At 41.3% G+C, this 26,217-nt stretch overlaps 1 protein-coding gene across 14 annotated transcripts in view; it reads left to right on the top strand.

Annotated features, from left to right (window-relative positions):
• ATXN7L1 (ataxin 7 like 1) overlaps positions 1-23,922 on the top strand; it is a 197,486-nt gene extending 173,564 nt beyond the window's left edge. For 8 of the 14 annotated variants that reach the window (XM_075064835.1, XM_075064830.1, XM_032787322.2 and 5 more), the window contains 4 exons: positions 2,110-2,231; positions 7,229-8,165; positions 15,507-15,581; positions 21,244-22,886. In XM_075064835.1, the coding sequence (XP_074920936.1) occupies positions 2,110-2,231; positions 7,229-8,165; positions 15,507-15,581; positions 21,244-21,327 (1,218 nt within the window). In that variant the 3' untranslated portion in view covers positions 21,328-22,886. Of the gene's footprint in view, positions 1-2,109; positions 2,232-7,228; positions 8,166-15,506; positions 15,582-17,059; positions 17,400-18,525; positions 21,169-21,243; positions 22,887-23,815 lie in introns of those variants that run through there. The other 6 variants (XM_032787324.2, XM_075064848.1, XR_012655699.1 and 3 more) reach the window with 5 other exon arrangements.
• The last annotated feature ends 2,295 nt before the right edge of the window (positions 23,923-26,217 follow it).

The raw sequence follows: 26,217 nt of genomic DNA, 5'->3' as shown, positions 1-26,217 counted from the left end.
CTGAAAGCTTTGTTCCTTCTCCTAAAATAAACAGAACTTTGATTTTATCTTGTATATCACTGGCCACAGACTCCCAAAGGGAAGAACCACAAGTGCCTGAACTTAGTAAGACTTGCTGGGTTGATACACTGGTTACTATAGCATGGGCCTGGTCTAGGATGGGGCAAATTGCAAAATTCCACCCCAGGGTAGGTAAAAGCACAAGGTGTAGCACCGTGAGTGGATACTCTGAGAGAGATCAGAAAAGGAAGAGAGATGCAGCTAGTGTTGTAATTATGTCACTGTATTTCAATACAGCCATCTTCATCCAAAATAACAGTAGCTGCAGTATGCAATCTTAGGGTAAGTTAAGTATAACTGGAGAAATGAAGGAATGTTCAAGGTTCATCAGGGATGCACAGTAACCTCCCTCCTCTCTTCCCTTCCACATATGCTTAATAAATATAATGTGTTGTTTCATGTGAAATAATCTTTGTTTGCTCACACAGTGACCTGTTCATTGATTCTGGGGTTTCAAGCAGTCACCTCAATCCATGTAATCATAATAACAGCTATGATCTGAGAGGCGGTGTAATCTGGTTTTACTCCACCACTTTTGTAAAAGCAGCAAAGAATCCTGTGGCACCTTACAGACTAACAGACGTTTTGGAGTACGAGCTTTCGTGGGTGAATACCCACTTCGTCAGATGCATGTAGTGGAAATTTCCAGGGGCAGGTATATATATGCAGGCAAGTATATATATACTTGCCCCTGGAAATTTCCACTACATGCATCTGACGAAGTGGATATTCACCCACGAAAGCTCATGCTCCAAAACGTCTGTTAGTCTATAAGGTGCCACAGGATTCTTTGCTGCTTTTACAGATCCAGACTAACACGGCTACTCCTCTGATACTTTCCACCACTTTTGTGTTCTTTTTACCCTCTCTTTAACAACCAGTACAAAATATTACTTTTTATTAGGATGGGCAGCCACTGGCCTGCTGCAGTCTGAGAGGGATGTGTCTTCCATCTTCTTCCAGATGTGTAATTGCTATGTTGCAGGGGGGCTGCGCTGGCAGAGAGTGAGAGTTACAAGACTGTCCTGAACATATATCACTGGGGCCACAGCATGGTACTGGACAAGTTTGGAGTGTGTTGAAACAGAAAGACAGAAAAAACTAGATAATTGTATGTAGTAATAGTGTTCCTAGGATATTGGCTGTTGGAATTAGGAGCAGGAATGAGGGCTAAGTTAAATAAAGATGAATACAGAGATATGTGTATCACGAGGCTAGAAAGGTGGTTCTATTGTTTTCTGATGTTGACTTCTAAGAGGAATCTACTCCACATTAAGGATCTGGAATGGTGACCAAAAAGAAAGCAGACAACCCAAAAGCCTGGAAAGCTTTCAGTGATGCCCTTTCAGTGGTTTTTAAATGTATCCCCAAAAGTCTCTAGAGGTTGTGGTGCAAATACACCCTTTCAAGAGTCTGCTGTAGAATTCCCACAGGGAGATAGTACCCACTAGTCAATGCATGTGCAGCCAGGAGAATGGAGAGTAGTGCACTCTTCTGTACAGGATTTACTGGTGGCAATGCTTTTTCTTTTCTTCCTGAAGTGTCATCTATTCAGTCCTTTGTGAAGCAGTTTATTAAGGACAGTGGTACAGTGCTTTTCATTTCTTTCTTTTAGGAAGATTTTTATTCTTGCTTAATGAACTGTGCTATTTAACATACATTGAATGGTATAGCTGATTGAGGCAATTACAGTATTAGCAGGAATTACTTTGCTAACATATCAGGTCAGGATTTACATGATATATGAAAGAGAAAGTATGACTCTGAGATTAGACTCAAGCCCTTAACACACACAAGTGAGTTTTTAGCGGATGTATAAAATACCCCAGACAACAAGCTGAAATGTTAAATATATTTCGCATATCATGCAGGAAAGTAACTGGTGGTATTTTCTTCTGTCTATAGCTGACTTTTAAAAATATATATTTCTGTGGTGCAAGTACGTGTGTGTGTGTGTGTGTGTATATATATATATATTAATTATTTTCTCTATACATTTTGTACTAATTTATTAGTCTATTAGCAACATTGCAATTTCTTTTCTTTCAGTTCTGTTCATTTAGCAGTCGCTTAATGGGAAGAGGATACTATGTATTTGACAGAAGATGGGACCATTTTCGATTCGCACTAAACTCCATGGTAGAAAAACACTTGAATTCACAGATGTGGAAGTAAGTGAGAATTTTGCACCATGTGATTGTTTTATTATTTTATAATAGTTAATGCTTACAGTCTTCTAAATTTACCACTTCTATTAAACTTTTTTTTTTCAAGTTACCTAGGTAGTGTCAGTTACATGAATACAATTTTGTTCTTTGTACTCAAGAAATACAGCTAGCCTTTAGGAGCTTGCAGCACAACAGAATAATTTTTTTGTCACAGTTCCGAAGCAGATTTCTACTTGGTGGCTACTGATAATCTAAACAGATGTGTAAACATCTAGGTTACTTGTCCCTCTGTACCTCTAGGGTAGGGTAGTTCTCTTAGCCTTCTAACTGCTTATGTGTCATTTTGTTGTAGAACCCATTTTTCCAAAATTTGTGTCTGCTTCATGCAATTATATAGATTTATTATCTACCAACATGGCTTTCTTTACCTGTTTTTTTGCCCTGGCTTCACTTGAGGAGAGGCCTGTGTAAAAAGATCTTTTTCTTTGGCTATACTTGGAGGTGGTGGTGGTGGTGTGATTTAAAAATACCCTGAGGCAATGTATTGGTGGATTGAATGCTCGTATCTTTGAACTCCATTGAAACCACAGCGTTTTTCTCCATACTGCCTAAATACCCTGACAACACAGCTGAAAAGGTCAACATATTTCATTATATCATCAGCGAAAGGAAGGTTTGATGTTTTTCTCTGTCTAGAGCTGACTTTTTAAAATATAATTTGTGTTGTTGCAAGTGTCTGTTGTGTGTATATACACACACACACACGCAATAGTATAATGTGAGTAAAAGGCAAATGAAAAAGTCCATTCAATTACATCATGTAATGGCAGACAGCTAAAAATTTGAACAAGTTTTTAAAGTGCTTATATACCTATGCTAGAAGTCTACATAATAAGATTGGTGAACTAGAAGCCTCTTATTAATGAGGATCTTATATAATAGCATCAACAGAAACTTGTGGAATAAGGATAATCACATTGGGACACAGTAATCACAGGGTTACAAATATATCGGAAAGACAAAACAGGCTTCTTGGTGGGGGAGTGGCATAATGGAAAGAAAGCATTGAATTATCATATGCCCCAGCCCATTAATCATTCTTGTTTCCCTCCGCTGGACTCTCTCCAATTTGTCCACATCCTTTCTGTAGTGGGGAGGCCAAAACTGGATGCAGCACTCCAGATGTGGCCTCCCCAGCGCTGAATAGAGGGGAATAATCACTTCCCTCAGTGTGCTGGCAATGCTCCTGCTAATGCAGCCCAATATGCCGTTAGCCTTCTTGGCAACAAGGGCACACTTTGACTCTCATCCAGTTTCTCATCCACTGTAATCCCCAGATCCTTTTCTGCAGACTGCCGCTTAGCCAGTCAGTCCCCAGCCTGTAGCGGTACATGGGATTCTTCCATCCTAAGTGCAGGACTCTCCACTTCCTTGTTGTTTGCCAGAAACTGGGAGTGGGCAACGGGATGGATCACTTGTTCTGTTCATTTCCTCTGGTGTGCCTGGCATTGGCCACTGTTGGAAGACAGAATACTGGGCAAGATGGACCTTTGGTCTGACTCACTATGGTCATTCTTTTACTGAACAAAAATATGGATAACAGCCCAGTCCTTCTCTCCGATGCTGCTTGGCTAGCAGCACATCTTTGTTGACCAATCTGCAGAGCATCATTGGTGTCAACTTTGCATGATGTTCATTCTTTCCCCTCAAAACTGGAAGGAAAACTATATATCTGTGACAACCATGGAGGAGACTAGACAGTGAGCACTTGATACAGTGTGTCAAGATTTCATAACATGAGGTATTCCTGGCAGCACACAGGTTTTATGAGGCTCATTGGCACTGAGGTCTTAACATGTCCATTTGCAATGCCCTATTAAACATATTTCACCATTATATTTTGCAACAGTGTCCTAAGCACTGCACATGGCATGAGTTGCACAGATGCATTGAAAATAGCCAGCATTACTAACATTTAAGAATTTAGAAAACAATGTCAAAACAGTGGATGGGACTTGAAGATGTGACTGTGGGATTGTACTGCACAATGTGCATACTCCATCCAGTATAACTACATTACTCTGTAATGTTTCATGTCACTCCATATATCAGAGCTGTTTTAGGCCTTATATAGCAGTTATTAGATAAACCAGTTTTAATTTTATTTAAATATATTGCTATTGAAATACTAAAGCTCGGCTTGTCTGACTAACCTTGTGCCCTACAGAAAATAAGGCTGTTGTGTTGGGAGACAGTTTTTGGAAACAGTGGGCTTGTTGCCTCAGGGGTTAGTTTCTTGCATAGCTGAGAGAGAGCAGGTGTTTGCTGCACAAGTTTCTCATCTTCCATTAGTAGCTGTAGCAGTTCATTATACCAGCCTCCTGCTCAGAGCTATAGTTCCATTACTTTTGCCACCCAAAGGTAAAGCTGTGGATCCCCAGAATAGAAGCTCAAAAGATTTGTGAGCTACTAATTTTGTTCATCCGGAGATTCAGCAGTCAGGTGGCTGAGAGAGTGTGTCACTGGCATCGCGACTACCATGAAATGTATAAAAAAAAATCACTGCTTCTGTCAGTACTGTGAAACATATTAAAAGGCACCATCCTGCTCCCATTGAAGTCGGTGAGAGTTTTGCCTTGGATTTCAATGAGAGCAGGATCTAACCTTAAATGTTTTACCCAACTACTAGCTCAGCCTCTTTATGAAATCTCTACCTATGTTGAATATTTCTTTTTTCAGTTAATTCTGTCAGCACTTTATTTACCATATAACATTAAAAGTTCATGATGCTGGTCCCTAATTGTATTCCTTTCTTATCCTCTCCTTCTTCCAGACTGAGCTTTTCTCATCTTCCCCAACTGACTGCATTACAGTCTCTCTAAGCAGGGGCATTTGTAAAGCACTACTCTAGAACTGATGCTTTTGCAGTCCCATAGCTATGGATCATGCAGCAGAGATGAGGGGTGAGGTGAAGCAGTGTGCTGAGAATATGTTCCCCAGAATAATAATACTCATGTAGTACTTTTCATCTAACTCACAAAGGTGGGTAAGAATTAGCACCCCCACTTTGCAGATGAAGAAAGCGAGGCACACGGAAGCTAAGCAACTTGTCCACAGTCACATAGCAAGTCATTAGCAGAGTTGAGACTAGGGGTACGTCTATACTACCTGCCGGATCGGCGGGTAGTGTTCGATATATCAGGGATCGATTTATCACGTCTCCTCTGGACGTGATAAATCGATCCGCTAATCGACGCCCATACTCCACCTCGGCAGGAGGAGTAAGTGCAGTTGACATGGGTGCTGTGGCAGTCGACTCACCACCATGAGGACGGCCAGATAAGTTGAACTAAGATACTTCGACTTCAGCTACGCAAATAGCATAGCTGAAGTTGCGTATCTTAGTTCAAAACACACACACACACACACACACACACACACACCAGTGTTGACCCAGCCCTAGTTCTCATTAATTCGTCATTCCCAGGCCTCTGCATAATTCCATCCCCCTCTCTAACATAAGTATTGTGTTCAGTGCTAGGCCCTTCAATTCCAGATAGATACTGCAAATAGGATGTAGTTCAGAGAAGTTCAATGAGAGTAGTTAGGAAATCGGAACTACTTTATAAGGAAATACTCCATTGAGGGTTTTTATGTATACTTGTCTGATTGACCATTCTGAGGCCATAGAGATCTGAGTCTATTAATCCATGAAGGGTGTAAACATGGCTCGAAAAAGTTGTATTTGAGAGGCTGATACAAAGGAGTGTAACTTGGAGAAATTGAGTGAAATTAAGAAAGCTAAACTTTAGGCTGAATGTCAGGGAAAGGACATGTAATAGTTTCCCAGAAGAAATGACAGAAGCCCAATTTCTTGGGACACTTAAGGTAAGACTAGATAAAGCAATAAAATATTTGCTAGAGTTGGCTGAATAGAAAACAAAATTCAATATAGATAACTAATTTCACTGGTAATTATTGAATAATATATTCTCCAAGTAGTATTCAGCCACTTAAATAGCTGATAAAATATCACAAAAAATTGACAAGTTATTCAACAAAAATCAGTGAAATTAATCAGATGGGTATTTGACTAATCCTATCTGGCCAGCCCTAAAATGGGCTATAGGGAACAATCCTGCACTGACAGAGTGATGGACTATGCTTTTCTAATTGCGCTAATCTTGTGATTCACAACTCAGAAACCGGCCAAGTGCAAGAGCTCCCCACCCTCATTGATCTGACCTGTAAATTCAGGTTAATGTTGAATTGTCCCACTAATCCATCCTTTGGATACTTTCAAGAAAAACAAATGTAATGTTTTTAAACATTATGGTTAGAGGTTGAGAGTCATTTGATTGAGTTTTTTGTATCTCTGCGTTATTTTGTAAGGTGGGGCAGGAAACAGGAAATTAAGTTTGGAATAACATTATTTCATTGAAACATTGAACTCAGAATTTTCACTTAGCACTTTTTGCTGAAGTCAAGCCTGGATCTAGATTAGCAGGTGTGTTGCAGGCAGGATTAAGAGGCATTGGCAGTGTTGTTTGGGGAAGTTTACACAGCATAATTCTCTGCTCAGGTCTGTGTATTACTCCTCCACTTTCTTCAGGATCAGATCAATACTCCTGATTTGAGACTACGCTTTGGGAAAATATAATTTTAAGATCCATGTTTAGGAAATTATTATAGTCATAAAATGTGTGTGCATATTTATTTTAGGTTGAATCACAAAGCACCTAACATTAGAACTATGAGTTTAAAAAAGATAGACATTTTAAACTGACACAAAATGTGCAATATTAGTCTGTGGTATTGGAGTTAAAATGTACATGGTCACTAGGGATAGTATTCAGAATTAGAATGTCTTTGGTTTGCTTTTTTTCATAGTTTGGTTTGTCCAGAAAAATTGTTCCTATCTGGATTGCTCAAATTGAACCTATCAGATTGAATGAAAAATAAAAAATCTGAACCTCAATGTTTTTCTTTTTCATATTTAGGAAAATCCCTCCTGCGGTAGATAGCCCCATGCCTTCTCCAGCAGCACATATCACCACCCCTTTTCCGGCATCGGTTTTACAGCCTTTCAGCAACCCCAATGCAGTGTATATTCCTTCAACACCCATCAGCTCAAGAATCACTTCTTCTTACATAATGACATCAGCCATGTTATCAAACACAGCCTTTGTGACAGCATCGGATACAAATTCCATTGTGTCACACACTACAACTTTTCCTCATGTGGCCGCAAGTTTAAGTATCATGGACTCAACTTTTAAGGCGCCATCAGCCGTGTCACCAGTGCCAGCAGTCATCCCTTCCCCATCCCACAAGCCATCCAAAACAAAAACCAGCAAATCCTCAAAAGTCAAAGACCTGTCGTCTCGTAGCAATGAATCTTCAAGTAACAAAAAGAAAAAGTCACAGTCTTCTTCCTCTTCATTATCTTTGCAAACATCCTCCTCGTCTTCATTTTCAGGGTCCCACAAAAAGAACTGTGTCCTGAACTCAAGTTCAACTTTGAACTCCTATCAGGCTACATCTTCCTATAACAGTCTGTCTGTGCACAATACAAACAATGGAACAAGCCCACTCAGTGCCAAATCGGAGCCCTCAGGACGGACTTCATTAGCAAGTAGCTCAACTGACTCAGTAAAACACATGAGCATGGTAGTAAGCAGTATTGACTCCTCTAATTTGCCTGTATCCTCCTTTGTGCACCATTCAGGGGACCATTCCCTGGCAGCACATAATGCAGTGTCTTCTCTACCCCTTTCTTTTGACAAATCAGAAGGAAAAAAACGTAAAAACTCTAGTACTAGTAGCAAAGCCTGTAAAATCACTAAAATGCCTGATATGAATAGTGTTCACAAAAAGAGCACTGCCAACCTTGTTTCTACAGTGCCAGATCCTCCAACCAGCTCGCTCTCTCGGCAGGTAAGGGATTCTTCCAGTTACTTTTCTGCAGGTCTTGTTTGCCTTATTTGAAATGTACTGAATTGTTGGGGAACTGGTTTTACAATGGTTTCAGACTCTGTTTTTCATCTTCTAACTTACTGTTTAGGCTGCTGCAAAAATGTTTTTGCATTTGTTTTGAACCCGGTGTAGAAGGGAGGTTCAAGTGTGCAAAACACCTTTGTGATACTTAATTCAAATATTTTTTGTTTTACAAGTTATACAGTCTTAATGCAACTATACAACTAGCCAGTTATGTTTTAGAAATCAAGTTGAGGGGGAAGGATGGGGAAGAACTTTCAGAAGTTAATTCCTGCTCTTCGTTCATGGCTTGGTACAGTGTGTGCAAATTCAATATGTAATCTATCTCAGTATAGCTCATCACTGCACAGCTCATATGATTTGGTTTCTTTATATACAGATGTTTTGCTTTTGGAGTGCTATTTTGTTTTTCATAAACATATGCAAAATAAAGGCCTGCTCCTGAAAGGCGGAGAGTACCAGTCACTCCCATGGGTTCAGTGGCTGTTTTGTGCTCTCATCGTCTTTGATTCCAGACCTAAACCAAACTCGTTTTCCCCTTTTGAGCAGTACTACTTGTTCACTCCCTTTTTAGAGGTTTGGCTCCTAAATGAATTGTTCAAAGACTGATGATGACCTCAGTTCTGCTAATTAGGATCCCCTTTATTAGACAACAGTTCTTATTCTGGAGTACAGTAACTTTTGGATTGGTGAACTCAATAAAGCTAAAAAAAATAGACTTATTTCATAGTTGGAACCAGGAGAATGGAAGTTTGCTTCACATGTGGATTTGTTTTAAAAACACTTTTATTTGTTTTTATTAACATTGAAATAATTTTTAAATAGTATGCGTTACACACAAAGCATTTAAACATGCTTTAAACATCCTGACTGGATAATTCAGATCAATACGTTGAAAAAAGAGAAGGAACAGTAGTTTTCACGGAATACTGTGGCTATTGGAACAATCCACAGTGCACTTATTACAGAAAACAAAGTAGTAAAAGGGCTTAAAAGAAACGTATTTGAGCCCTGTGTGGTATGGACTAGTTCTCACCATAGGGGGTCACAAACAAGGCTGTGGGAGAGATGGAGGAGTTATGGCCATCCTCTCTTTCTTTATGGATAGATGGTAGTGTGGGAACCCAACGCTATTTCTGTTGTAACCTGGGGTCATGGTATTGAAAAAATGGTGATGCACTACTTAATTACAATAGCTAGTTTAATACATTGAGCTGGTATTTGTGAAATTAGCACTTATTTCCACAATAACCTGTATCATCTTTTGATTATAATTTATTTTATAAATAGCAGTGTTCAGGGGTTTTCCGTTTCCACTTTAATTGGGTGACAAATTCTGGACAGTTTGTCTGTTAGAACAGATAACTGATTGTCAGTCCTTCTAAGTTCTGTTGCTGGGCTCTGTTTTCTGCCAGATCTGTCACTGATTTGCTTTATGACCTTAGGCAAATCATCAAACTTCTGTGCCTGATCTGTGAGCTGCCAGTGTCTTCGCCATCTGTCAAATGGTAGTATTTACATTTTTCAGTGGGGAGGGGGCATGTGGTCAGAAGCTTTTCTCTTTTTTGCTTATACTGAAACAATGGTACAGCCACCTCCGGATCTCTGAAGCTGTTCCCCAATCAGAAGTAGGAAAACTTAAGTCAAAGTAAAATAAATTCATCTTAATCACAGTTCTGTGCACCATTCATGGCTGTTTAACAGCACAGTTTCCCCCTTGAACTTGCTTCGTTGCCACAGACTATGTAGTACAGATTCCACCAGAGGGCTGCAAAGCAGCAGAGCTTCCAAGGAGGGTATTTCATTGAACATTCTGGTAGCCAGAGCCGAGGTGTATGAGACAATTTCCAAAGCACCTTCATTGAGCAGTTGGTTTTTGTTTTAATGTGCATGTGCTCAGAGCACTGAATTCAGTGCAGTTTTTAAATATCTAAATAAAAAGAATCAAATAAAGGTGGTTAGGATGCCCCATCTAAATCATCTAGGATGGAGAATTGCTACTGATTATAGAGCTTTGAAATCCTGGGAGAAAATGGCACCATATGTGGGCAAAAGTCTAAGGTGTGAGAATAAATAATTGTGGCCAAATGCATACCTATGAACCCTGTATTATGATTTATGATTGATACGCAATGCACACAAACAAAGCTGGTCCCTGCCCTGAGGGGTTTTAGTCTAGAACAGTGGTTTTCAATCTGTGGTCTGTGGACCGCTGTGTCTAAGATTTCCAAAGGGTCCGCACCTCCATTTGAAATCGTTTAGGGGTCTGCATGTGAAAAAAAGGTTGAAAACCACTGGTCTAGAAAAGAGAAAAAGCTGTAACAGACGGGACACACTGCAGAACCCAAAGGTGGGGATAGCTTTGTGTGTGGCTGTTTGTTTTGTTTTAAACGAAAACTCTCCCTCCATATGGACATTGCAGAAGTGATTTTTTAAAGGGAACGTGAATGAAGAGAGGATGGTTTGGGAAAGGCATTTCATACATAGGAGCAGCACAGAAATGGGAAAAGAGGACGAACAGGGCTCTCAGACTGGTGTATTGGACAGAGTAAAGAGCCCCAAGGGAGGGCACCATTATGTATTTTCTCTCTCCTGCTACCAATAGAGAAAAAAAAATTACATAACATACTGAGAGATTATTTATTTTGGCTTTTGACAATGGATAATTTTGTTTCTTTGCAGGGAATAATGGCGTTTTGTTTTCCAGTTGTGGTTGATCGCATGGCTTAGTCATTTAGCTGTGTCCAGGTGACCTGGATTTAACCTCATCCACAGACAGTCATTGGAGCACCATATATATCAGCCTTACCATCCCATCTCCATGCCAGTGCTTTCAAATATGTGCCCCCAAAAATACTAGGATGCCTTAGGTACAAGAAATTTTCAATATCTCAAAAGGAAGGAAAGTCAGACTATAGATGATATTACCAGGGTGGATTTGATTTAAATCAAATTGATTGACCCTGGTAATGAAGAAGGGGTAAGCGAGGTGCAGGAGCAGGGAACAGGGGGACACCCTGACATTAGCGCCCCCCATTCTCTCTCCTGCACAGCAAGCAGGAGTCTCTGGGAGAAGCTCCAAGGCAGAGGGCAGGAGCAGCACATGGCAGTGGGGGGAGGGACAGCTGAACTGCTGGCAATTGAAAGCCTGCTGGGTTGCTGCCGCACAGGGAACTTAGGGGAGCAGGGAGCTGATGGGCGGCTGCCAGCCCACCCTGGTTCCAAGCCCCCACCAGCTAGTCCAGTGGGCTGCTCTTCCTGCAAATAGTGGATAAAGCAGGCAGCTGCCAAACAATGTTAGCAGGAAGCTTTGCACAACTTTAAGCAAGCATGTTCCCTAGTTGATCAGCAACGTAACAACAAAACAACGTTAACTGGGACGACTTTAAGTGAGGAGTTACTGTATAGCAACTGAATAACTTTATTAGCCTTACGTGTGAGTGTTGAAAAAGCTGGGGGATGAAGTCTTTTGTCTGAAATGTTCAAAGCCAGGTTAATGCTGAGTTGAATGTTGACAGGCTGGGTTCTTACAGTATTTGTGTTTCTAGAATTCTACAACAGATTCGTCCAACTGGGAATCTTGCTGCTGTTCCCTGATGCAGAGTTGGCATTTTGTATGTCTCCCCTTATAATAAAAGAGCAAGGGGCATGGCACTGAAGGGCTCAGGTGACTGGTGATAGGGTGTGGAGCTTTTCACCTCTACCTCAAATCCAGGCGAGGGAGGCAGTATCTGAAAGCTTTACCTTTTGATGGCTGTGAAATAGACCAGTTTATAAGTAGAATAAATTGATAGCTGGCCTCACTCTAATTCCTGTGTAAAGTTGTCCCCATCACCAAGAAAGCACCACCATGATTGGAACCTTTTTATTACCCATCTCAATAGAGTGCCAAGGACCAGATGGGCTGTGACTCTGAATTACCCTCCCACCCTTGGAAGCAATCCCTCCAGATCAAAGTTAGGCGCTACCAGCAGAGCTTTGTGAGGAAGCTAATGCTGCTGCAACCCATGTGGTTAATCTGTTCTGTTTATATACCGAGGGATTCCTGTGTTATCACATTCTCATCATTAAATGAATGGGAGCCAAGAGGCCTGGGTTCTACTCCCAGATGTGCCACTGACTCCCCCTAGGGCCTTGGGCAAGTCACCACACCTCTCAGTGCCTGTTTCCTCATCTGTCAAATGATCACCCACCATTGTAAAGAGCTTTGAGACTTACCAATGAAAAGGGCTATCTAAGTTCAAAGCATTGTAACTGGAGAAGGAGTTAAACAGACTCTAGTTTAATTGGCTATAGTGAATTTTTCATATCATTCTCCTGATAGTATCCTACAACTCTTTGCTATGGGCTTGACATGATGATGCCTTCAGTGGCTAGGAAAAGTGTTTACATAGTTGGAGTACTCTGTAAACAACCCACATAGCACATTGCTCCGGGACCCAGGGCAAAGACAGCCCCAGTATACAAACAGAAGGCTAACGGAGGAATAGCGGTGCATGAAGCTTAGTTTATTCCATCAGTGAGTGTAGATGTCAGGCACTGGTTATCTGCATGCACGACTGGGAAGGTCTGTTACCATACGTCAGCCTTGTCTCTGATACGAGTGAAAGAGAATTTGTTTTGGATAACGTGCATAGAGGCACCAAGATTGAGTCAACTGCCCCAAGGAGAAAGGTCAATGTCATGGACAGGTGGGACTGGGACAAAGGCCAAGCCCTGATAAGTGTGTGGAGTGGACAAACAACAAAAGATAGGACCTGGGGGAAAAGAAAAAAGGCCGCAAAGCTGGTAAAAACCCAACCCAACTCTGACCAACCCCAGGCCCTCTCATATCCCTTCTGCCACGAGCAGCAAGGTAACAGTCTCTGGTCTTCAGTGTGTGTCTCACTCCACTCAGGAGAGAGACCTTTGCTTCTTCCTCAATGAATATTATAAAATTGAGACTGACAATGAAATTCATTGATCTGGTAAATTACCTGTTCCAAATATATTTGTCAGCCACTGGTACCAATCAAAGATAAGCATATGTGATCCCTGCATCCTCAGAGAAAATGCTCCTGAGGCTTAAGAAGACAATGTTCCCCAGTTCTGAGTGGTTATAAATGCCTGTACACTGCACTGCTGGGCCCGTACAGAAAAACCTAACAGATAGAGAAACTGCTGGCATCCAGGCAAATCCTGGGATGTGCAATGGACAATTTTATAACAATATTTTGACTAAATTTTATCTAAATATATGTCTGTACATTATGTTGCACTGGCTCTCAAAAAAACTCTGTGGTCCAGTAAATTGATCTCACTGCAAATTTACACCCCTGGCATCAGATCCTCAGCACTGGGTTCTGGAGGCTTTGTGCTGCCCTAATCAAGCAGCTGGTGATACTCTTTGTATAGGAAAGACTTCAAATGGTGTAATTCTATGTAGCCGGCTCTATCCCACCAGTTCTCAGTCTCCCAAGCCCAGCATAAGAGTGTGGCAGGGAAGGGCGGGGTGGACTGAGCAGGGTGTGCTCTAGCAATGCCAAAACACCTGCGCTGCTATGCCAGCGTCCAAACCAGGACCTAGCCAGCCGCAGGATATGAGGGAACAAAAAGGTGGCTTGAGGCTACCTTTCTGCCCTACCCTATCGTCCCCCTGCACCAAACACAGCTCATGCGGCCACAAGGATCAGGTTTGTCATCTCCTAGCTATGTCTGCCTCATACTCTCATACACATACAACTTCCCTACATTTGAAACCATTTTCAAACCATTTGAAAATCAGTAGTGGGGTCAGAGTTAAACAGAAAGCACACTAGGGATAGAATAGTGAAGCTGTGTCCATAGCTCAGCCCTCTGAATCCAGGTATTGTAAGCCATGGAATAATATGGATCAGAATCCCCAGTTATGGGGCGGATGGAGAAGAGATTTAATACCTCTTCTGTCGCGCTTTTTATAATCAAATACTCTAACATATTCTGTGCAAAAACCTGCCCTGCCATTAAACAACTCTGCCCCACTAGATGGAGGCAGAAGGAAGCATTGGGTAGGTGGGCAGGCTCATACAGCTTATATATTCCATGTGTAGAAGAAAGCATATAAGTGTCCCTCTCCTCAAATGCAATGTAAACTCCCCGTCCACTGGGCTAATAAATTGATCTGGCTTCCTGTGCACTATAGAAGGACCATGTCAGTCTGATTGAAAAATACTCTCTTCCCTTTTTCCTCTGACCAGCTGGCAGAGGGAAGGATTTACTCTGAATCAACCTGTGTGTTATGGCTTTGATCCTCAGTACAGGGAAATAAACATGTAGAAGGAAACAACAAACATGATAGAGAGGTCTCTGTGCAATTGAGACAACCTATGTATCTGTGGGAAATAGCTAGAAAAGAAGCAATTGCAAGGGTCCATAGAGTGATTAAGATACTGAAAGGTACAATATAAAGGAATGGATGCAACAAACCTATTTATGAAAGTAACAGACTCAGGATGCAAACTGAAGCTAAAAACAAGGATAGGAACTTAAGGGGCATTGGGAAACCTTGCTTTACACAGAGGGTGATTAATATGTAGAATAAACTATACAAAAGACAGCAGTAAAAGCTGCAACCTTGCCTATAAAAGGAGTTTGTTAGACAACACCTAACAAAAGAGTGTTTAAGGGTATAAACATTAAACTAGGGGAATGCAACGTAGGTTCCTCCATTTAAAATAGTCATAAGTGTCCTCCTGCACAACAGTTAGAGGTAACTCTGTATAATGCAGCACTTCCCATTTGCAGCTGTTAGGGCTGCAGATTCACAGGGACAGGTACTGGAAGTTGACCATGACACACAGCAAAATGTAATAAAGTTTGAGGTTAGAAATCCAAAGGACTTCTCAAGATCAGCGCTTGAGGCTTTTGCAATGTGTCCACTAGCTTGAGGTGCTGCAATAGATTAGCTGCAGCCCAGTGCATCAGTCTGAAATCAGTCTGTAGTCCACAAGTCAAAGTCGGGTCACTACAGAGCTAGACAGAGGGTCCATCTGATTTGTTGTTTTTCCATCCCATACTGTTCCAGTTAGTGTTTCCTACATGTGTGTGAAATGTAACTACATTTGTCTGCCTTTAACAGGTTCCCTGAGATCACTAGGATTATATCTAAAGAAACTTGTTTTTCAGTAGACAGTAGCAGTTACCTCTGTTTTCTAAATAAATGTAAAACATGCTTTCAACATGAAAGAAAACAAGGCCAATACAGGCTTCCCATGCATCTGTCAACAATGTGCTTTTCAATACTATTCAATTAATGTCTTTCAGATTGGAAAAAATAACAGTGTAGCTTTGTCACAATCCAGTCCTTCAAGTACATCAAACCCAGTACACAACAGACAAGTAAGTTTTGGGGTGGTTGTTGTTCTTAAGCAAAAGTTCACTTCAGTAGTCCAACAGCAGATAGTCTGTCAAGTAATGTTTGAATCATTTTATGTATTAAATTATATTTTTAAGCTTTGTCCTCTGTAGATTTAATCCTCCTTTTATAAATTATTAGATTTTCCTCCCTCATTAAGATTCTTTTTGCAGCTGTTTATTGCTCCCAAAGAGTGTGTGAATGGTGAGTTTCCTGCATATTGTTGGCCACCCACACCACTGCCCAATCAGTTTGTCGTTTGCCTGGCCAGTTGTCCCTGATGTGGTGGAACACCAGCCAGCAGCAGCTGAAACAGTGCTTTACACATAAAACTCACTGCAAACGGAAACTGACTAGGCTCATGAAGTAGCAATCAGAAGAGAGAAGTAGGGCAGAGAAATATTTTGTTTACCTGGAGCATTCACAGGCATGAAGCCCCTCAGCTCCCAGCATTGGCTGGGAACGGGGAACCGCAGCCACAGGGAGCTGAGGGGCTACATGCCTGCAGACACTCCAGGTAAACAAAATGACAATGTATTAGATATTCAATTCAGTGATTACATAGAGTTTAAAATCATCAAATTTTGGTGTAGACCGGTTTATAAGCCGACCCCCGCTCTTTGCTGTGTCACTTTTTTACCAAAAATATTCGGCTTATGAACGAGTCTATGCGGTACTCTGAATCTGACTCCTTCCCACACCATCAGATATCGCTCAGGGCATGAGCAATGCTTTGCTGTCCCTGTCTATCTTACTGTTTGCTAGAATGACTACCTTGTTGTGTTTCTGTAACCCAGCTTGTTTGAGAGGGCAGGTTGTTGGCCTGTTGCTCAACCTGGAGGACTTGTGGACTGCTTTTCATTTGGTCTCCACCCTTTGACATGTCCAGCTTGGACGGCCCTGTCAGGAGTTAAACTCCCACCAGGCTATCTCTCAGGGTCATTGGAACACACAAGCCTTCCCATTGTATCAAGTCCCCAGGGAATGATAAGAGATTCCCCCATAACTATTCCTTATATGGACAATCTACTTCAAAATAGAAGTGACTTTCTTCAGGAATAAGTACGCCGCTCACAAAACAGTCAATGCTGGTCAATTTTCCCCATGTAGACGAGGAGAGAAACAAACAGCAGAAATAGTGATAGTCCTAATGCTGATGGCTTGCATCATTTTCCCCCATTGACAATCATCTGAATCACCATCATTTAGAGATGAACTGCCAAAATATGACCTAAAATAAAATAATTTATTCCTCCTTGCTTGCTGATTTAAAGGAGGAAGTACATGGAGGAAGAAGTACTATTAATAAACAAATGCATTGGAAAATCGCTCCTTGCACACTGGCTTTTTGTTTTGAGAGAATGACATCCAAATACCAACAGCAGTCGGGGTGAAAGCTGTTACAAGGCGTAATACAGATGTTTGGTTGATTTAAGGGGCAGTTCCTGTTTTGTTCTTTCAGCTGCATCATCTATACACAACCCCAGGAATAAGGCTTGTTAGTTAACTGCTGTACTGGATCCACCAGTGAGAAGCCCAGAGTACAAAACATTGATTTTGTGGCAGTCGTACATAAGCAGAAGCTATTGCACTGTGGCCAGCTCTTGCAGTTTTATCAAGCATTGCAATATTTGAAGCTTGAAAACATGAACCCTAAACGCAAAAAACCAAAATATATTGTTATTTTTAAATTTCATGATTTAATGGGGCCTGACTCAGGGTCAGGGCCGGCTCCAGGCACCAGCATTCCAAGCTGGTGCTTGGGGCGGCATTCTGCAAGGGGCGGCAGTCCCTGTTGTTTTGCCCCCAAGCAGCGTGCCGAATTGCCACCCTGGGCGGCGGGGGCAGTCTGTGTGCCCCTAGGGCAGCAATTCAGCAGCAGCTTCTATGTTTAGCTGTCCGGGGCGGCTTCAGCTAAACATAGAAGCTTCCGCCGAATTCCCGCCACCGCGGAAACGCGCCTGCTGCCCTAAGGGTGCAGGGACTGCCCGCGGCGGCAATTCAGCACACTGCTTGGGGCGGCGAAAACTGTAGAGCCAGCCCTGCTCAGGGTTTTTAAATGATTGGGGTTAATACTGATCATATGAATTGGCAACAGAGTGCTCTGGAAGTCAAATATTAGGCTTATGTTACATGGCCATGTCTCTTTTTGTAAGATTTTTGTCAGTTACATAAACTGATCTGAAAGTTGCAGCAGTCGGGATATTGTCACAGTAGCCTGCACTGTGTGGTTTTTAATAAACCATAATGGAGCTGGTAAAATGATGACTTTACATGAAAATGTCTTTTACCTGTTGATGTCAGCTGCGAACTAAAAGCAGACTTCCCCAGAATTACTGGCCATAACATCCATCCCTGCATTAGATTTATAATTAATCATTTTTTTTGTCTTTGTAATATTTGTAGGTACCTGACTGTTTTAATATTTCAAGCCCTCGTATTATGTTTTTTAAATACGTATAACCAGATCACTGTAGTAAGAGGTGACAATGCATTGTATGTCATTTGGGATTACAATAGTTTTTCTACCTCAGGCTAGTGGAGATGTGATATATAAGGAAAAGATTCTTTAGAACTGCCTCCTGTTTGTTATTTCACATTTGCCCTGATTCTTGTGTTCATTAAGTCAGTGTATCACTGAATCTCTTTTTTTAAGCCCTACACACAATCTCAACAAGAAACAAACAGCATATTTGATACAGCTTCTTTTCATTGGAGTCTAATGTAATGAGTTTATTTATTTCTTAGAAAAAGAGAATGTATTTCTCAAAAGGGATTAAACTTTATTTGTTATGAGATTTAAGAAAAACAAATTCCTTTTCTAGCCTTTGCAGGTGCATTATTAAAGTTGTTACAGTACTGAATGAACAAGCGCATGTACTGGGAAATGTTTCATGATTTTGAAACTGGCTCTGGTTTCTCTTTTAGAAAACATCAAATCGGACTGGTAGGATAAGGACTCTTCCATAGCAAGGAAAAGGAAGCAGCCTATAATCTCTAGCTCTCAGCAACCCTACACCACAGAGTTTTTATTTTCTGTATCCTGCAGGTGGATTTAACCTTTTATCAGTTTGTGGTTCTAAACGAAATTTACAGAAAACTGCTATAATAGTAGATTGTTTACTTTATCACTTGTATTTGTCACTGATCTGTGCATTCTGCTTTGTTCTGTTTCATGCCTTCTCAAGCTGTTAATGTTGCTTTGCTCCCTTTGTTTCTTGCAACAGTGGACATTCCAAAATAATCTAATTCATGGCTTGGATTTTAAATTGTCCCCTAAAATTGTTGTCATTAATTACAAACTACAGTAGTCTCTGGATTTATGCTTGTCTTATGGATAAAAAAAATATTACCTAGTGCATTTCTCAGCAGTTTGTAACAATTGGGGCATTGCAACTTTAAGAACTAATTTTGATGGGTGTACTCAGCACCCATAACTCCCATTGACTTCATTGGGAGTTCTGAGTGCTCAGCATCTCTCAGGATCAGGCTCTTAAGGAGTCTGTACTCCATTCAACACATGGAGGATTTACACGTCTAACTCCTGCTAAAGTTAGTAGGAACGCAACATAAAAATTCCCCATATCGTGGTGGGAGTTGTGACCCCTGAGATCATACGACTGGTTTGCTTCATTAAACGATTTGGGTTTGCAAGGACAGGAGTTGAACAAATTGGTTTGCATCAATAGAATTGCACTGACAGTGTTTCTTATAGGATTACTGATTTTTTTATATAAAATTTAGATTTTATAATCAGAAAATTGATACCAGGTACTGGAACATTAGTACAGAGGAGTTAATTTTTATTTCTACAGTGTTAAAAGTGCACTTACATGCTGGTTTATTTACATTTTGGGGGAAGGAGAGACTGCAGATAGTAAGGAGATTACTTTTTTCTTTTTTAAAAAAAGAAGGCAGATTTTAAGAATTATAAAATGTTTAAGGAATTGTAAACGAGGCTAGCCCCTTTGAAAAAAGTTTAGAAGATATTCTTAAAGTAATTTTTTATAGTGTTAATTTTGTAATAATTTATGTTTTACTGTATTTCGGAGCTAGCTGACTGGAATAGTTTCAGAAACAGTATGAAATGTAGGAAAGTTTAAACAATGTTTATATTTTTAAAATGTTCTTTGAATTATGTTTTTATTGAACATTTCTTTAGACTGAAAAATGTGTACATATCTTTGTTATTTTTGCACAATTTTTGTCTTGTTCAGTTTTAGAAGCAGAACTATGTTTGTTTTTTAATTTATTTTGAGTTGTAAAACTGCAGGAATTTAAAAATCTTAGTAACAAAGTTACCCTCTGTAATTGATGAGGTGTCCCTCTGCTTCCAGAGGAAAAACAGTGCTTGTGGGATTCAGTGGCTGCTTCTGAGAAATAATGCTTGTCAGTGACTGAAGGAGTAATTCAGTAGTTTTAAGAATGTTTAGCTCTTTACATGCATCTTTTAATTGGAAAGTTGGAACATGGAGTCTAACCTTTGAATGCTGCTTAAATTTGTTTTCAACTGGCTTAGGCCTGACAGCATTTGGTGAAAGCTAAGTATCAAGTGAAAACCCATGGTATTTCTCCCTTCATTAAAGAAGCATTATTTGGTTTTATATGTATTAAAATCTTCAGCCTGAAAAGTGAAATGGAAATAAACCTTTTTAAAAATGGATATAAACTGGACCAGCCTATAATGCATCATTAGTGTAGCATTCACTCGCAGTTCTTTTTCTCCCTCATTTGCCTGAAGATCTTGTGATTTGTTTCCAGCAATCTAGGCTCAGAAGCTTTGGTTGTTACACATACGCAATGCATAGGCCCGTTAGCCATAAAAAAAAAATAAAAAAAGCGACTTGGATAACTTGTATGCCTTCTTTTGTATTGATGTAACAATTGTAAATAGTGCTGATCAACCTTTGTAGAGAATAGTTTATACAGCATATTCTATTATTGCTGATTCTCAGTGATCTATTGTTTTAAAAAAAGAAAAAAAATGAAATTTTTCTATTTACACCTTATATTTTGTTATGCTGTTGACCCATGGCACTTTAACAAAACTCTGTGGGTTTTGCATAGCTGGTCAGTCATGGGGTATATTGAATAACTGTTGTTGCACAGAAATGAATTTGCACCTGCTATATTGTGCTTTCCTACTTCAGATTTTAGAAATTTTTCCAGAAAACTTTTGAAGAAAGCATGTCCAATCATTCTAAAAAAAATAATGCCATACTTGTACAGTCAATTTCTTTTCTACAGTCCATATTTTGTAACACTAAGTATTTTCATTCTTTGTCCTGCACCTTTCTGTGTTAGCAGTATCAAATAGAATTCATTCCATGCTTGTGATAATTGTAAGCAGAATAATTGTCTAAAGTAGGTGTAAATAGTAAATTCTATGGCTTACAGTTTTAAAAAAGGAAAAACAGAACAAACATGTATCTGATTGATACTGCCATGGTTCAACACCGGGCCTGGAGATATTCTCTAGTGAGCGATTGTATTTTTTGTTTTTTGCTTTATTTTATTTTTTTTGTAACATGGCTTTGTAAATAAAATAATTTATATGTTTGTAAGAAAAAATGTGCAGTGTCATTATTTAACTTTAAAAACAAATGTGTATATATTTTGAAATTGTACTTTTTCTTCATTTCACAGGGTAAGATTAACTCCAATGCGGAGAACCAGCCAGTTGGACTAACGGGGTTCTGTGATGCATTCTCGAGGTGCCCAGAACCGTAAACCCGTTATCCCTCTGCCTCAGCAGGTGAGAGCTTTGGCAGAGCTTAAACTGTGACAGCTCCTTGCCACACCAGTCGGTCGGCCTCACCAACAAACTCCTGAAGAATTTTCCAGTCTAAACCTTACCTTTCAGGTAAAATGCAGTAAACCCCAATTTCCAAGTTCCCCAGAGACATCTCTCTGCAATGTCCAGTCCCTGTGACAGGACACACTCAGAAATTAGTTAGGTCCATTGTCTCCAAAGAGACAGAATACACACCAGCCTGCTGGTTCAACTGAGGATGAATGCCTTATTTAACAGCACTGGGACGAATTTATAATAAAACATAAATAAGTTTATTAATAAACAACAGATTTGTTATACCAAGCAAGAGAAAAAGAGAGACAGGGATGGTTACAAACAAAACAAAAATAACACATTTTCTAGTGACTAAAACATAACATTAGCAAGCTACAGTCCTTGTCTGCTAATCATAACCCCTCTCCAGCCCTTCTCCTAATAGCAATCAAATCCTCCCTTGCCCTCAGCAAAGCAACCCCTGACAGTCTCACCTAGACACTGGAAATTAGCCAGGGTTTTTACCCAACAGGGAACTGGCAATTACTGGGTTTTTGTCCAACAAGGAACTGGCCAGTTTGAGAGACCTGAGTTTTGGGGCAGAAAGTAACACATCCTGTTGCCTATGTTTTCCTCTCACCCCAAAACAGTAAATAAAATATTGGCATAATATCTGAACTTAATAATTAACCAAGTGCTAACACTTTTCACAAAGTGATTGTTCCATATCTGATCTCTGTCCTCATCTTCAAAGGAAACCAGCACAACATCTTCAAAAGATGAGCCTGGGAGCTTAAATTCATAACTTTACTAGACACTAAAAATAATGGATTTAATAAAGACACTGTAATCTGTAACCCACTAACCCCCTTTTTTGTCTTATGACTGCAGTGTTAACTGGCTACTTTCCCTTGAATGGTCTCTTACAATATGTTACTCCTGGGGGAATTAGGCACCACTGCGCACATGCAGAATTCATGTCGTCCCCCCACCCCGATATTTTTTCTCTGCAGAATATAGATTCTGCTGACGAGGCACTGCAATTACACTTTTCACCCACCAGGGGCTGCTGTGGCACCAGAAGAGAGAGCAGCCAGCCAGCAGAGAGGGATGGGGAGAGTCTGCATTTCTCACAGCAGGGGCAGGTGAGGAGGCACAGAACAGACAGAGTGGGGCTATTGGGTGGGTCACAGAATGGGGTTCAGAAGGACTAGTGTGGTGGGGACAGACTGTGGTGTGGGCTCAGAAGCTAGTGGGATGACAGCATTGAGCCAGTGGTTGAATGGGAGGGGTTGCAGGGCCACATGGGGACAGAGCTGCAGAGGCACATGGGGATGGGGGTAGATAGGCTGCAGGGCCACATGGAAATGGGGAAGGGGAGGCTGCAGGGACACAGGAGGGCGGTATGGGGACTCATGGAAGGTATGCTGCAGGGACACACACAGATAGGGGCAGATGTGCCTGACTGATAAAAGCTAGAGGTCAGCCAGGGTCTGCATGGGGGAGGCTCAGGGCCGGTGCAACCATTTAGGCGAACTAGGCGGTTGCCTAGGGTGCCAAGATTTGGGGGCGCCAAAAAGCGGCGCCCCCCCAAAAAATTTTAAATGGTTGCAGCGGCNTAAGTGGCTAACTCAAAAGCCTGCGTCTCCTTTCCACGTAGATGACCATGTCCAAACAAGCACCTCACTACACAGCATGCAAAGGGTGGTGCAAAAATAGTTTATTACGATATAGTTTATGTAAAGTTAAGTAATTATATTTACAAAATAAAAATGATCAGCTACATCCATGGGAACCTAGCATGTCACACAAGATTTGTACGGTATAAATATTGTGACCAAAGTGATGCTTCTATTACAGTGAACAGTGGCTTTTTTTATTTATTTTTTTTAAAAAAGCACTGAAATAAAAGCAAGGGGGGTGGGGGGGGGGGGGGGAGATTCCACTCATACTCAGTATCACAGGGGCCTCAAAGGCCTGTGGGGCAGCTAGGGGGCCGAGAGGAGCAGGCAACCCGGGGCGCCCCCCCCCCCGGGGTCAGGGAGCCGCGGCCCCGGTGGACCTGCCGCAGGCATGCCTGCGGCAGCTCCGCCAGAGCCATGAGACCCGCACGGGGGGCGGCGAAATGTCCCGGCGCCTAGGGCATCAGAAATCCTAGCGCCGGCCCTGGGGAGGCTACCCTGTTCCATATTTCTCCCACCTACACCCAACAACCCTTCAGGTTCCCTCCCAGGCTTCTTTCTTCTCCCTCAGCTCCTCCGTTACTCCTGACTCCCCCAAGTTTTTGCACCACTTCTGATGGGTACAAGAAATATGTTTTTGTATTGCAGTTTAAATGAATTACTCAAAACTCTGTATTAATATACCTAGTAAGGAATCTATTTGTCAAAAAAATATTCCTGAATCTTTTTCTTGTGTGTATTGTTACAGACATACTGGCTGATAGGTATTTTGAAATGAATTACCAAGATAATTGAAACAGGAGTGATTATATTGTGTTATTTTGACCAATAAAATATACAGAATTTTGCAGAATTTTAAAATATTGTGCACAGAATTTTTTTTTGCTCAGAATTCCCAGAGGAGTTCACATATGTGTTAACTACTTATACTAAACAATCTGTTTTACCTTGTGACACTTAATACTTTGCCGGAGCTGAAGAACGCTGTGTAAACTGAAAAGCATCTCTTTCACCAACAAAAGATATTTCCTCACTCAACTTCTCTAAGGGCAGGTCTATGCCTAAAACGCTGCATCAGTGCTGCTGTGCCACTGTAGCATTTAACTGAAGACACACTGTGCCAACAAGTGAGATTTTCCTGTCGTTATAGTTAATCCACAGCCGCAAGAGACGGTAGCTAGAGACGTTGCTCCAGGGTGTGAATTTTTCACAGCAATATGTCTATATTGTAGACCTGTCCTAAGAGCTAGCAAGGCACTCAGCAGAAGCAGAGACAAAAAGTCGGTATTAAAAGGAGTCCCCTGGTGGGGGCAAGACAGATTGGAGACGTGCAGCTTTCTCAGTACAATTGCTCCTCTCCTCTTCCCCATGTCCCCTGGGACTAGTTTGGCTCCAGCACCCTGATTTAGGAAATGCTATTTCATGAACCTACTTCTGAATCAAGTGAGCACCTGCAGTGTGTCCAGCCTCAGCCCTCAAGCCACTATCCTTCTCAGTTACACCTTTTAAATCCCTGGGCAGTTTGGGCTCATGCATCACTAAGAGATTAAAAATGTGAAGTGACAAAGTTCAGCTTCATTGATAGGTTGTATACTAACTTTCAGCCAAATTCAGTTTCCAACAGCAAGACACTCTAAATCACTGAAAATACACTTTATCCTGGAGGTGCTGACAAACTCTTAGCCACAAGCATCTCCATATTCCACACATTATGCACCCACGAAACTTTGTTAAATCCTTTTTTCCCCAGCTCACCCAATGTTTGGCTTCTCTAATAATAGTTTGCTGTACAAGCTTCTCACAAACGTCCCTCAACGATCCCGCTTCCCTGGCTCATACACATCAAATCCTATGGTGATGAGTAGGGATAATGAACCCCCTGTATAAGGCATTGCCAACCTAAGCATTCAAAATTATAAACTCTACTCCCCAAAAATCATAATTAAAAATTAAGAATTAAATTAATAAATCACCTTGGGGTTTCCTCTGCTTTGTCTTTTTGGAGCCTTTAGGTTTTCCCCATAAAAGTGCCCCCCTCCCCCCCAATTTGTGTGTGATCATTTAGATTTAAAATTCTGCCTTAGCTGTACCAACAAAGATGAGTGTCTCCTCTGGCTTTCTCCTAACTGCTGGGGTGGGGGAACTTTTTTTTCTTTTTTTTTTTTCCCCTTCTCCATTTCCTCGCCAAACATTGGCCTCCCTTCCTGCTCCTGTCCCTTACATACATGTTCCCTTTTCCCTCTGGCTTCTTGCTCCTCATGGTCTCCCTCTCTGCCCTTCCATATTACTCTCTCTGAAGTTTCCCTCTGCCCCCATATTCTCCAGCCCTCTGTTCATCCTTGTTCTCCTCTTATTACTGTAGTTATCTGCATTTCCCTGCCCCTCAGGAGCTGCTTTGTTCCCAGGTTTCCTCCCCTCCTCCCAGAAAACAATGTGCAACTTCTCTGCAAAGCCTGAATTGCTAATTTTACTGAAAGGGGAAGGGAAGTCAAGGATGAAAGTGGCCCTAGTATCCCCTGGTTGCTTCTGGGAGGAAGAGGCAGCTCTCAGCGGGTATGTCTACACTGCACTTGGACACCAGCAGCTGGCTAAGGGGCTGTTTAATTGTGGTGTAGACATTTGGGCTCGGGATGCAGCCTGGGCTTTGAGACACTGCCACCTTGCAGGGTCCTAGAGCCTGGGCACCAGCTCGAGCTCGAACATGTGTACTGCAATTAAACAGCCCATTAGCCCAAGTCCCACAAGCCTGAGTCAGCTGGCACAAGCCAGCCATGGATTTTTAATTGCAGTGTAGATATACCCATACACGCCAGGACACCAGCCACTGGGTTCAGCTGTTAAAAACCTGTAATGTCTGCTGGGAGATATGATGATAGGTAGAGAATTCTGCAGAATACAGTCATGAAGAAGGTGGGTTGGGTCAGTAGTTTCTAAAGCCTGCTTTCTGACTATTTTCCTTTATCAGACTAACTCAGAGATCTTTAGTGCTCTAACATGATATACTAGTGTTGGCAAAGGGTTCAATACAGATAGGTCTAGAACAGAGTAATAATAGGCTTTTATCCTACATGCCCAGTAATCACTAGTGTCTGTTTCTGATTTGGGGGCCCGCTGGTGCATCTTTCCACTCTTGCTTATTCCTTCCAGAGC

This window comes from Chelonoidis abingdonii, chromosome 1 (genome assembly GCF_003597395.2).
Source record: "Chelonoidis abingdonii isolate Lonesome George chromosome 1, CheloAbing_2.0, whole genome shotgun sequence".
Lineage (NCBI taxonomy): Eukaryota > Metazoa > Chordata > Testudines > Testudinidae > Chelonoidis > Chelonoidis abingdonii.
The sequence above is the reverse complement of the archived record's forward strand: the minus strand, read 5'-3'. Positions and strand labels throughout refer to the sequence as shown.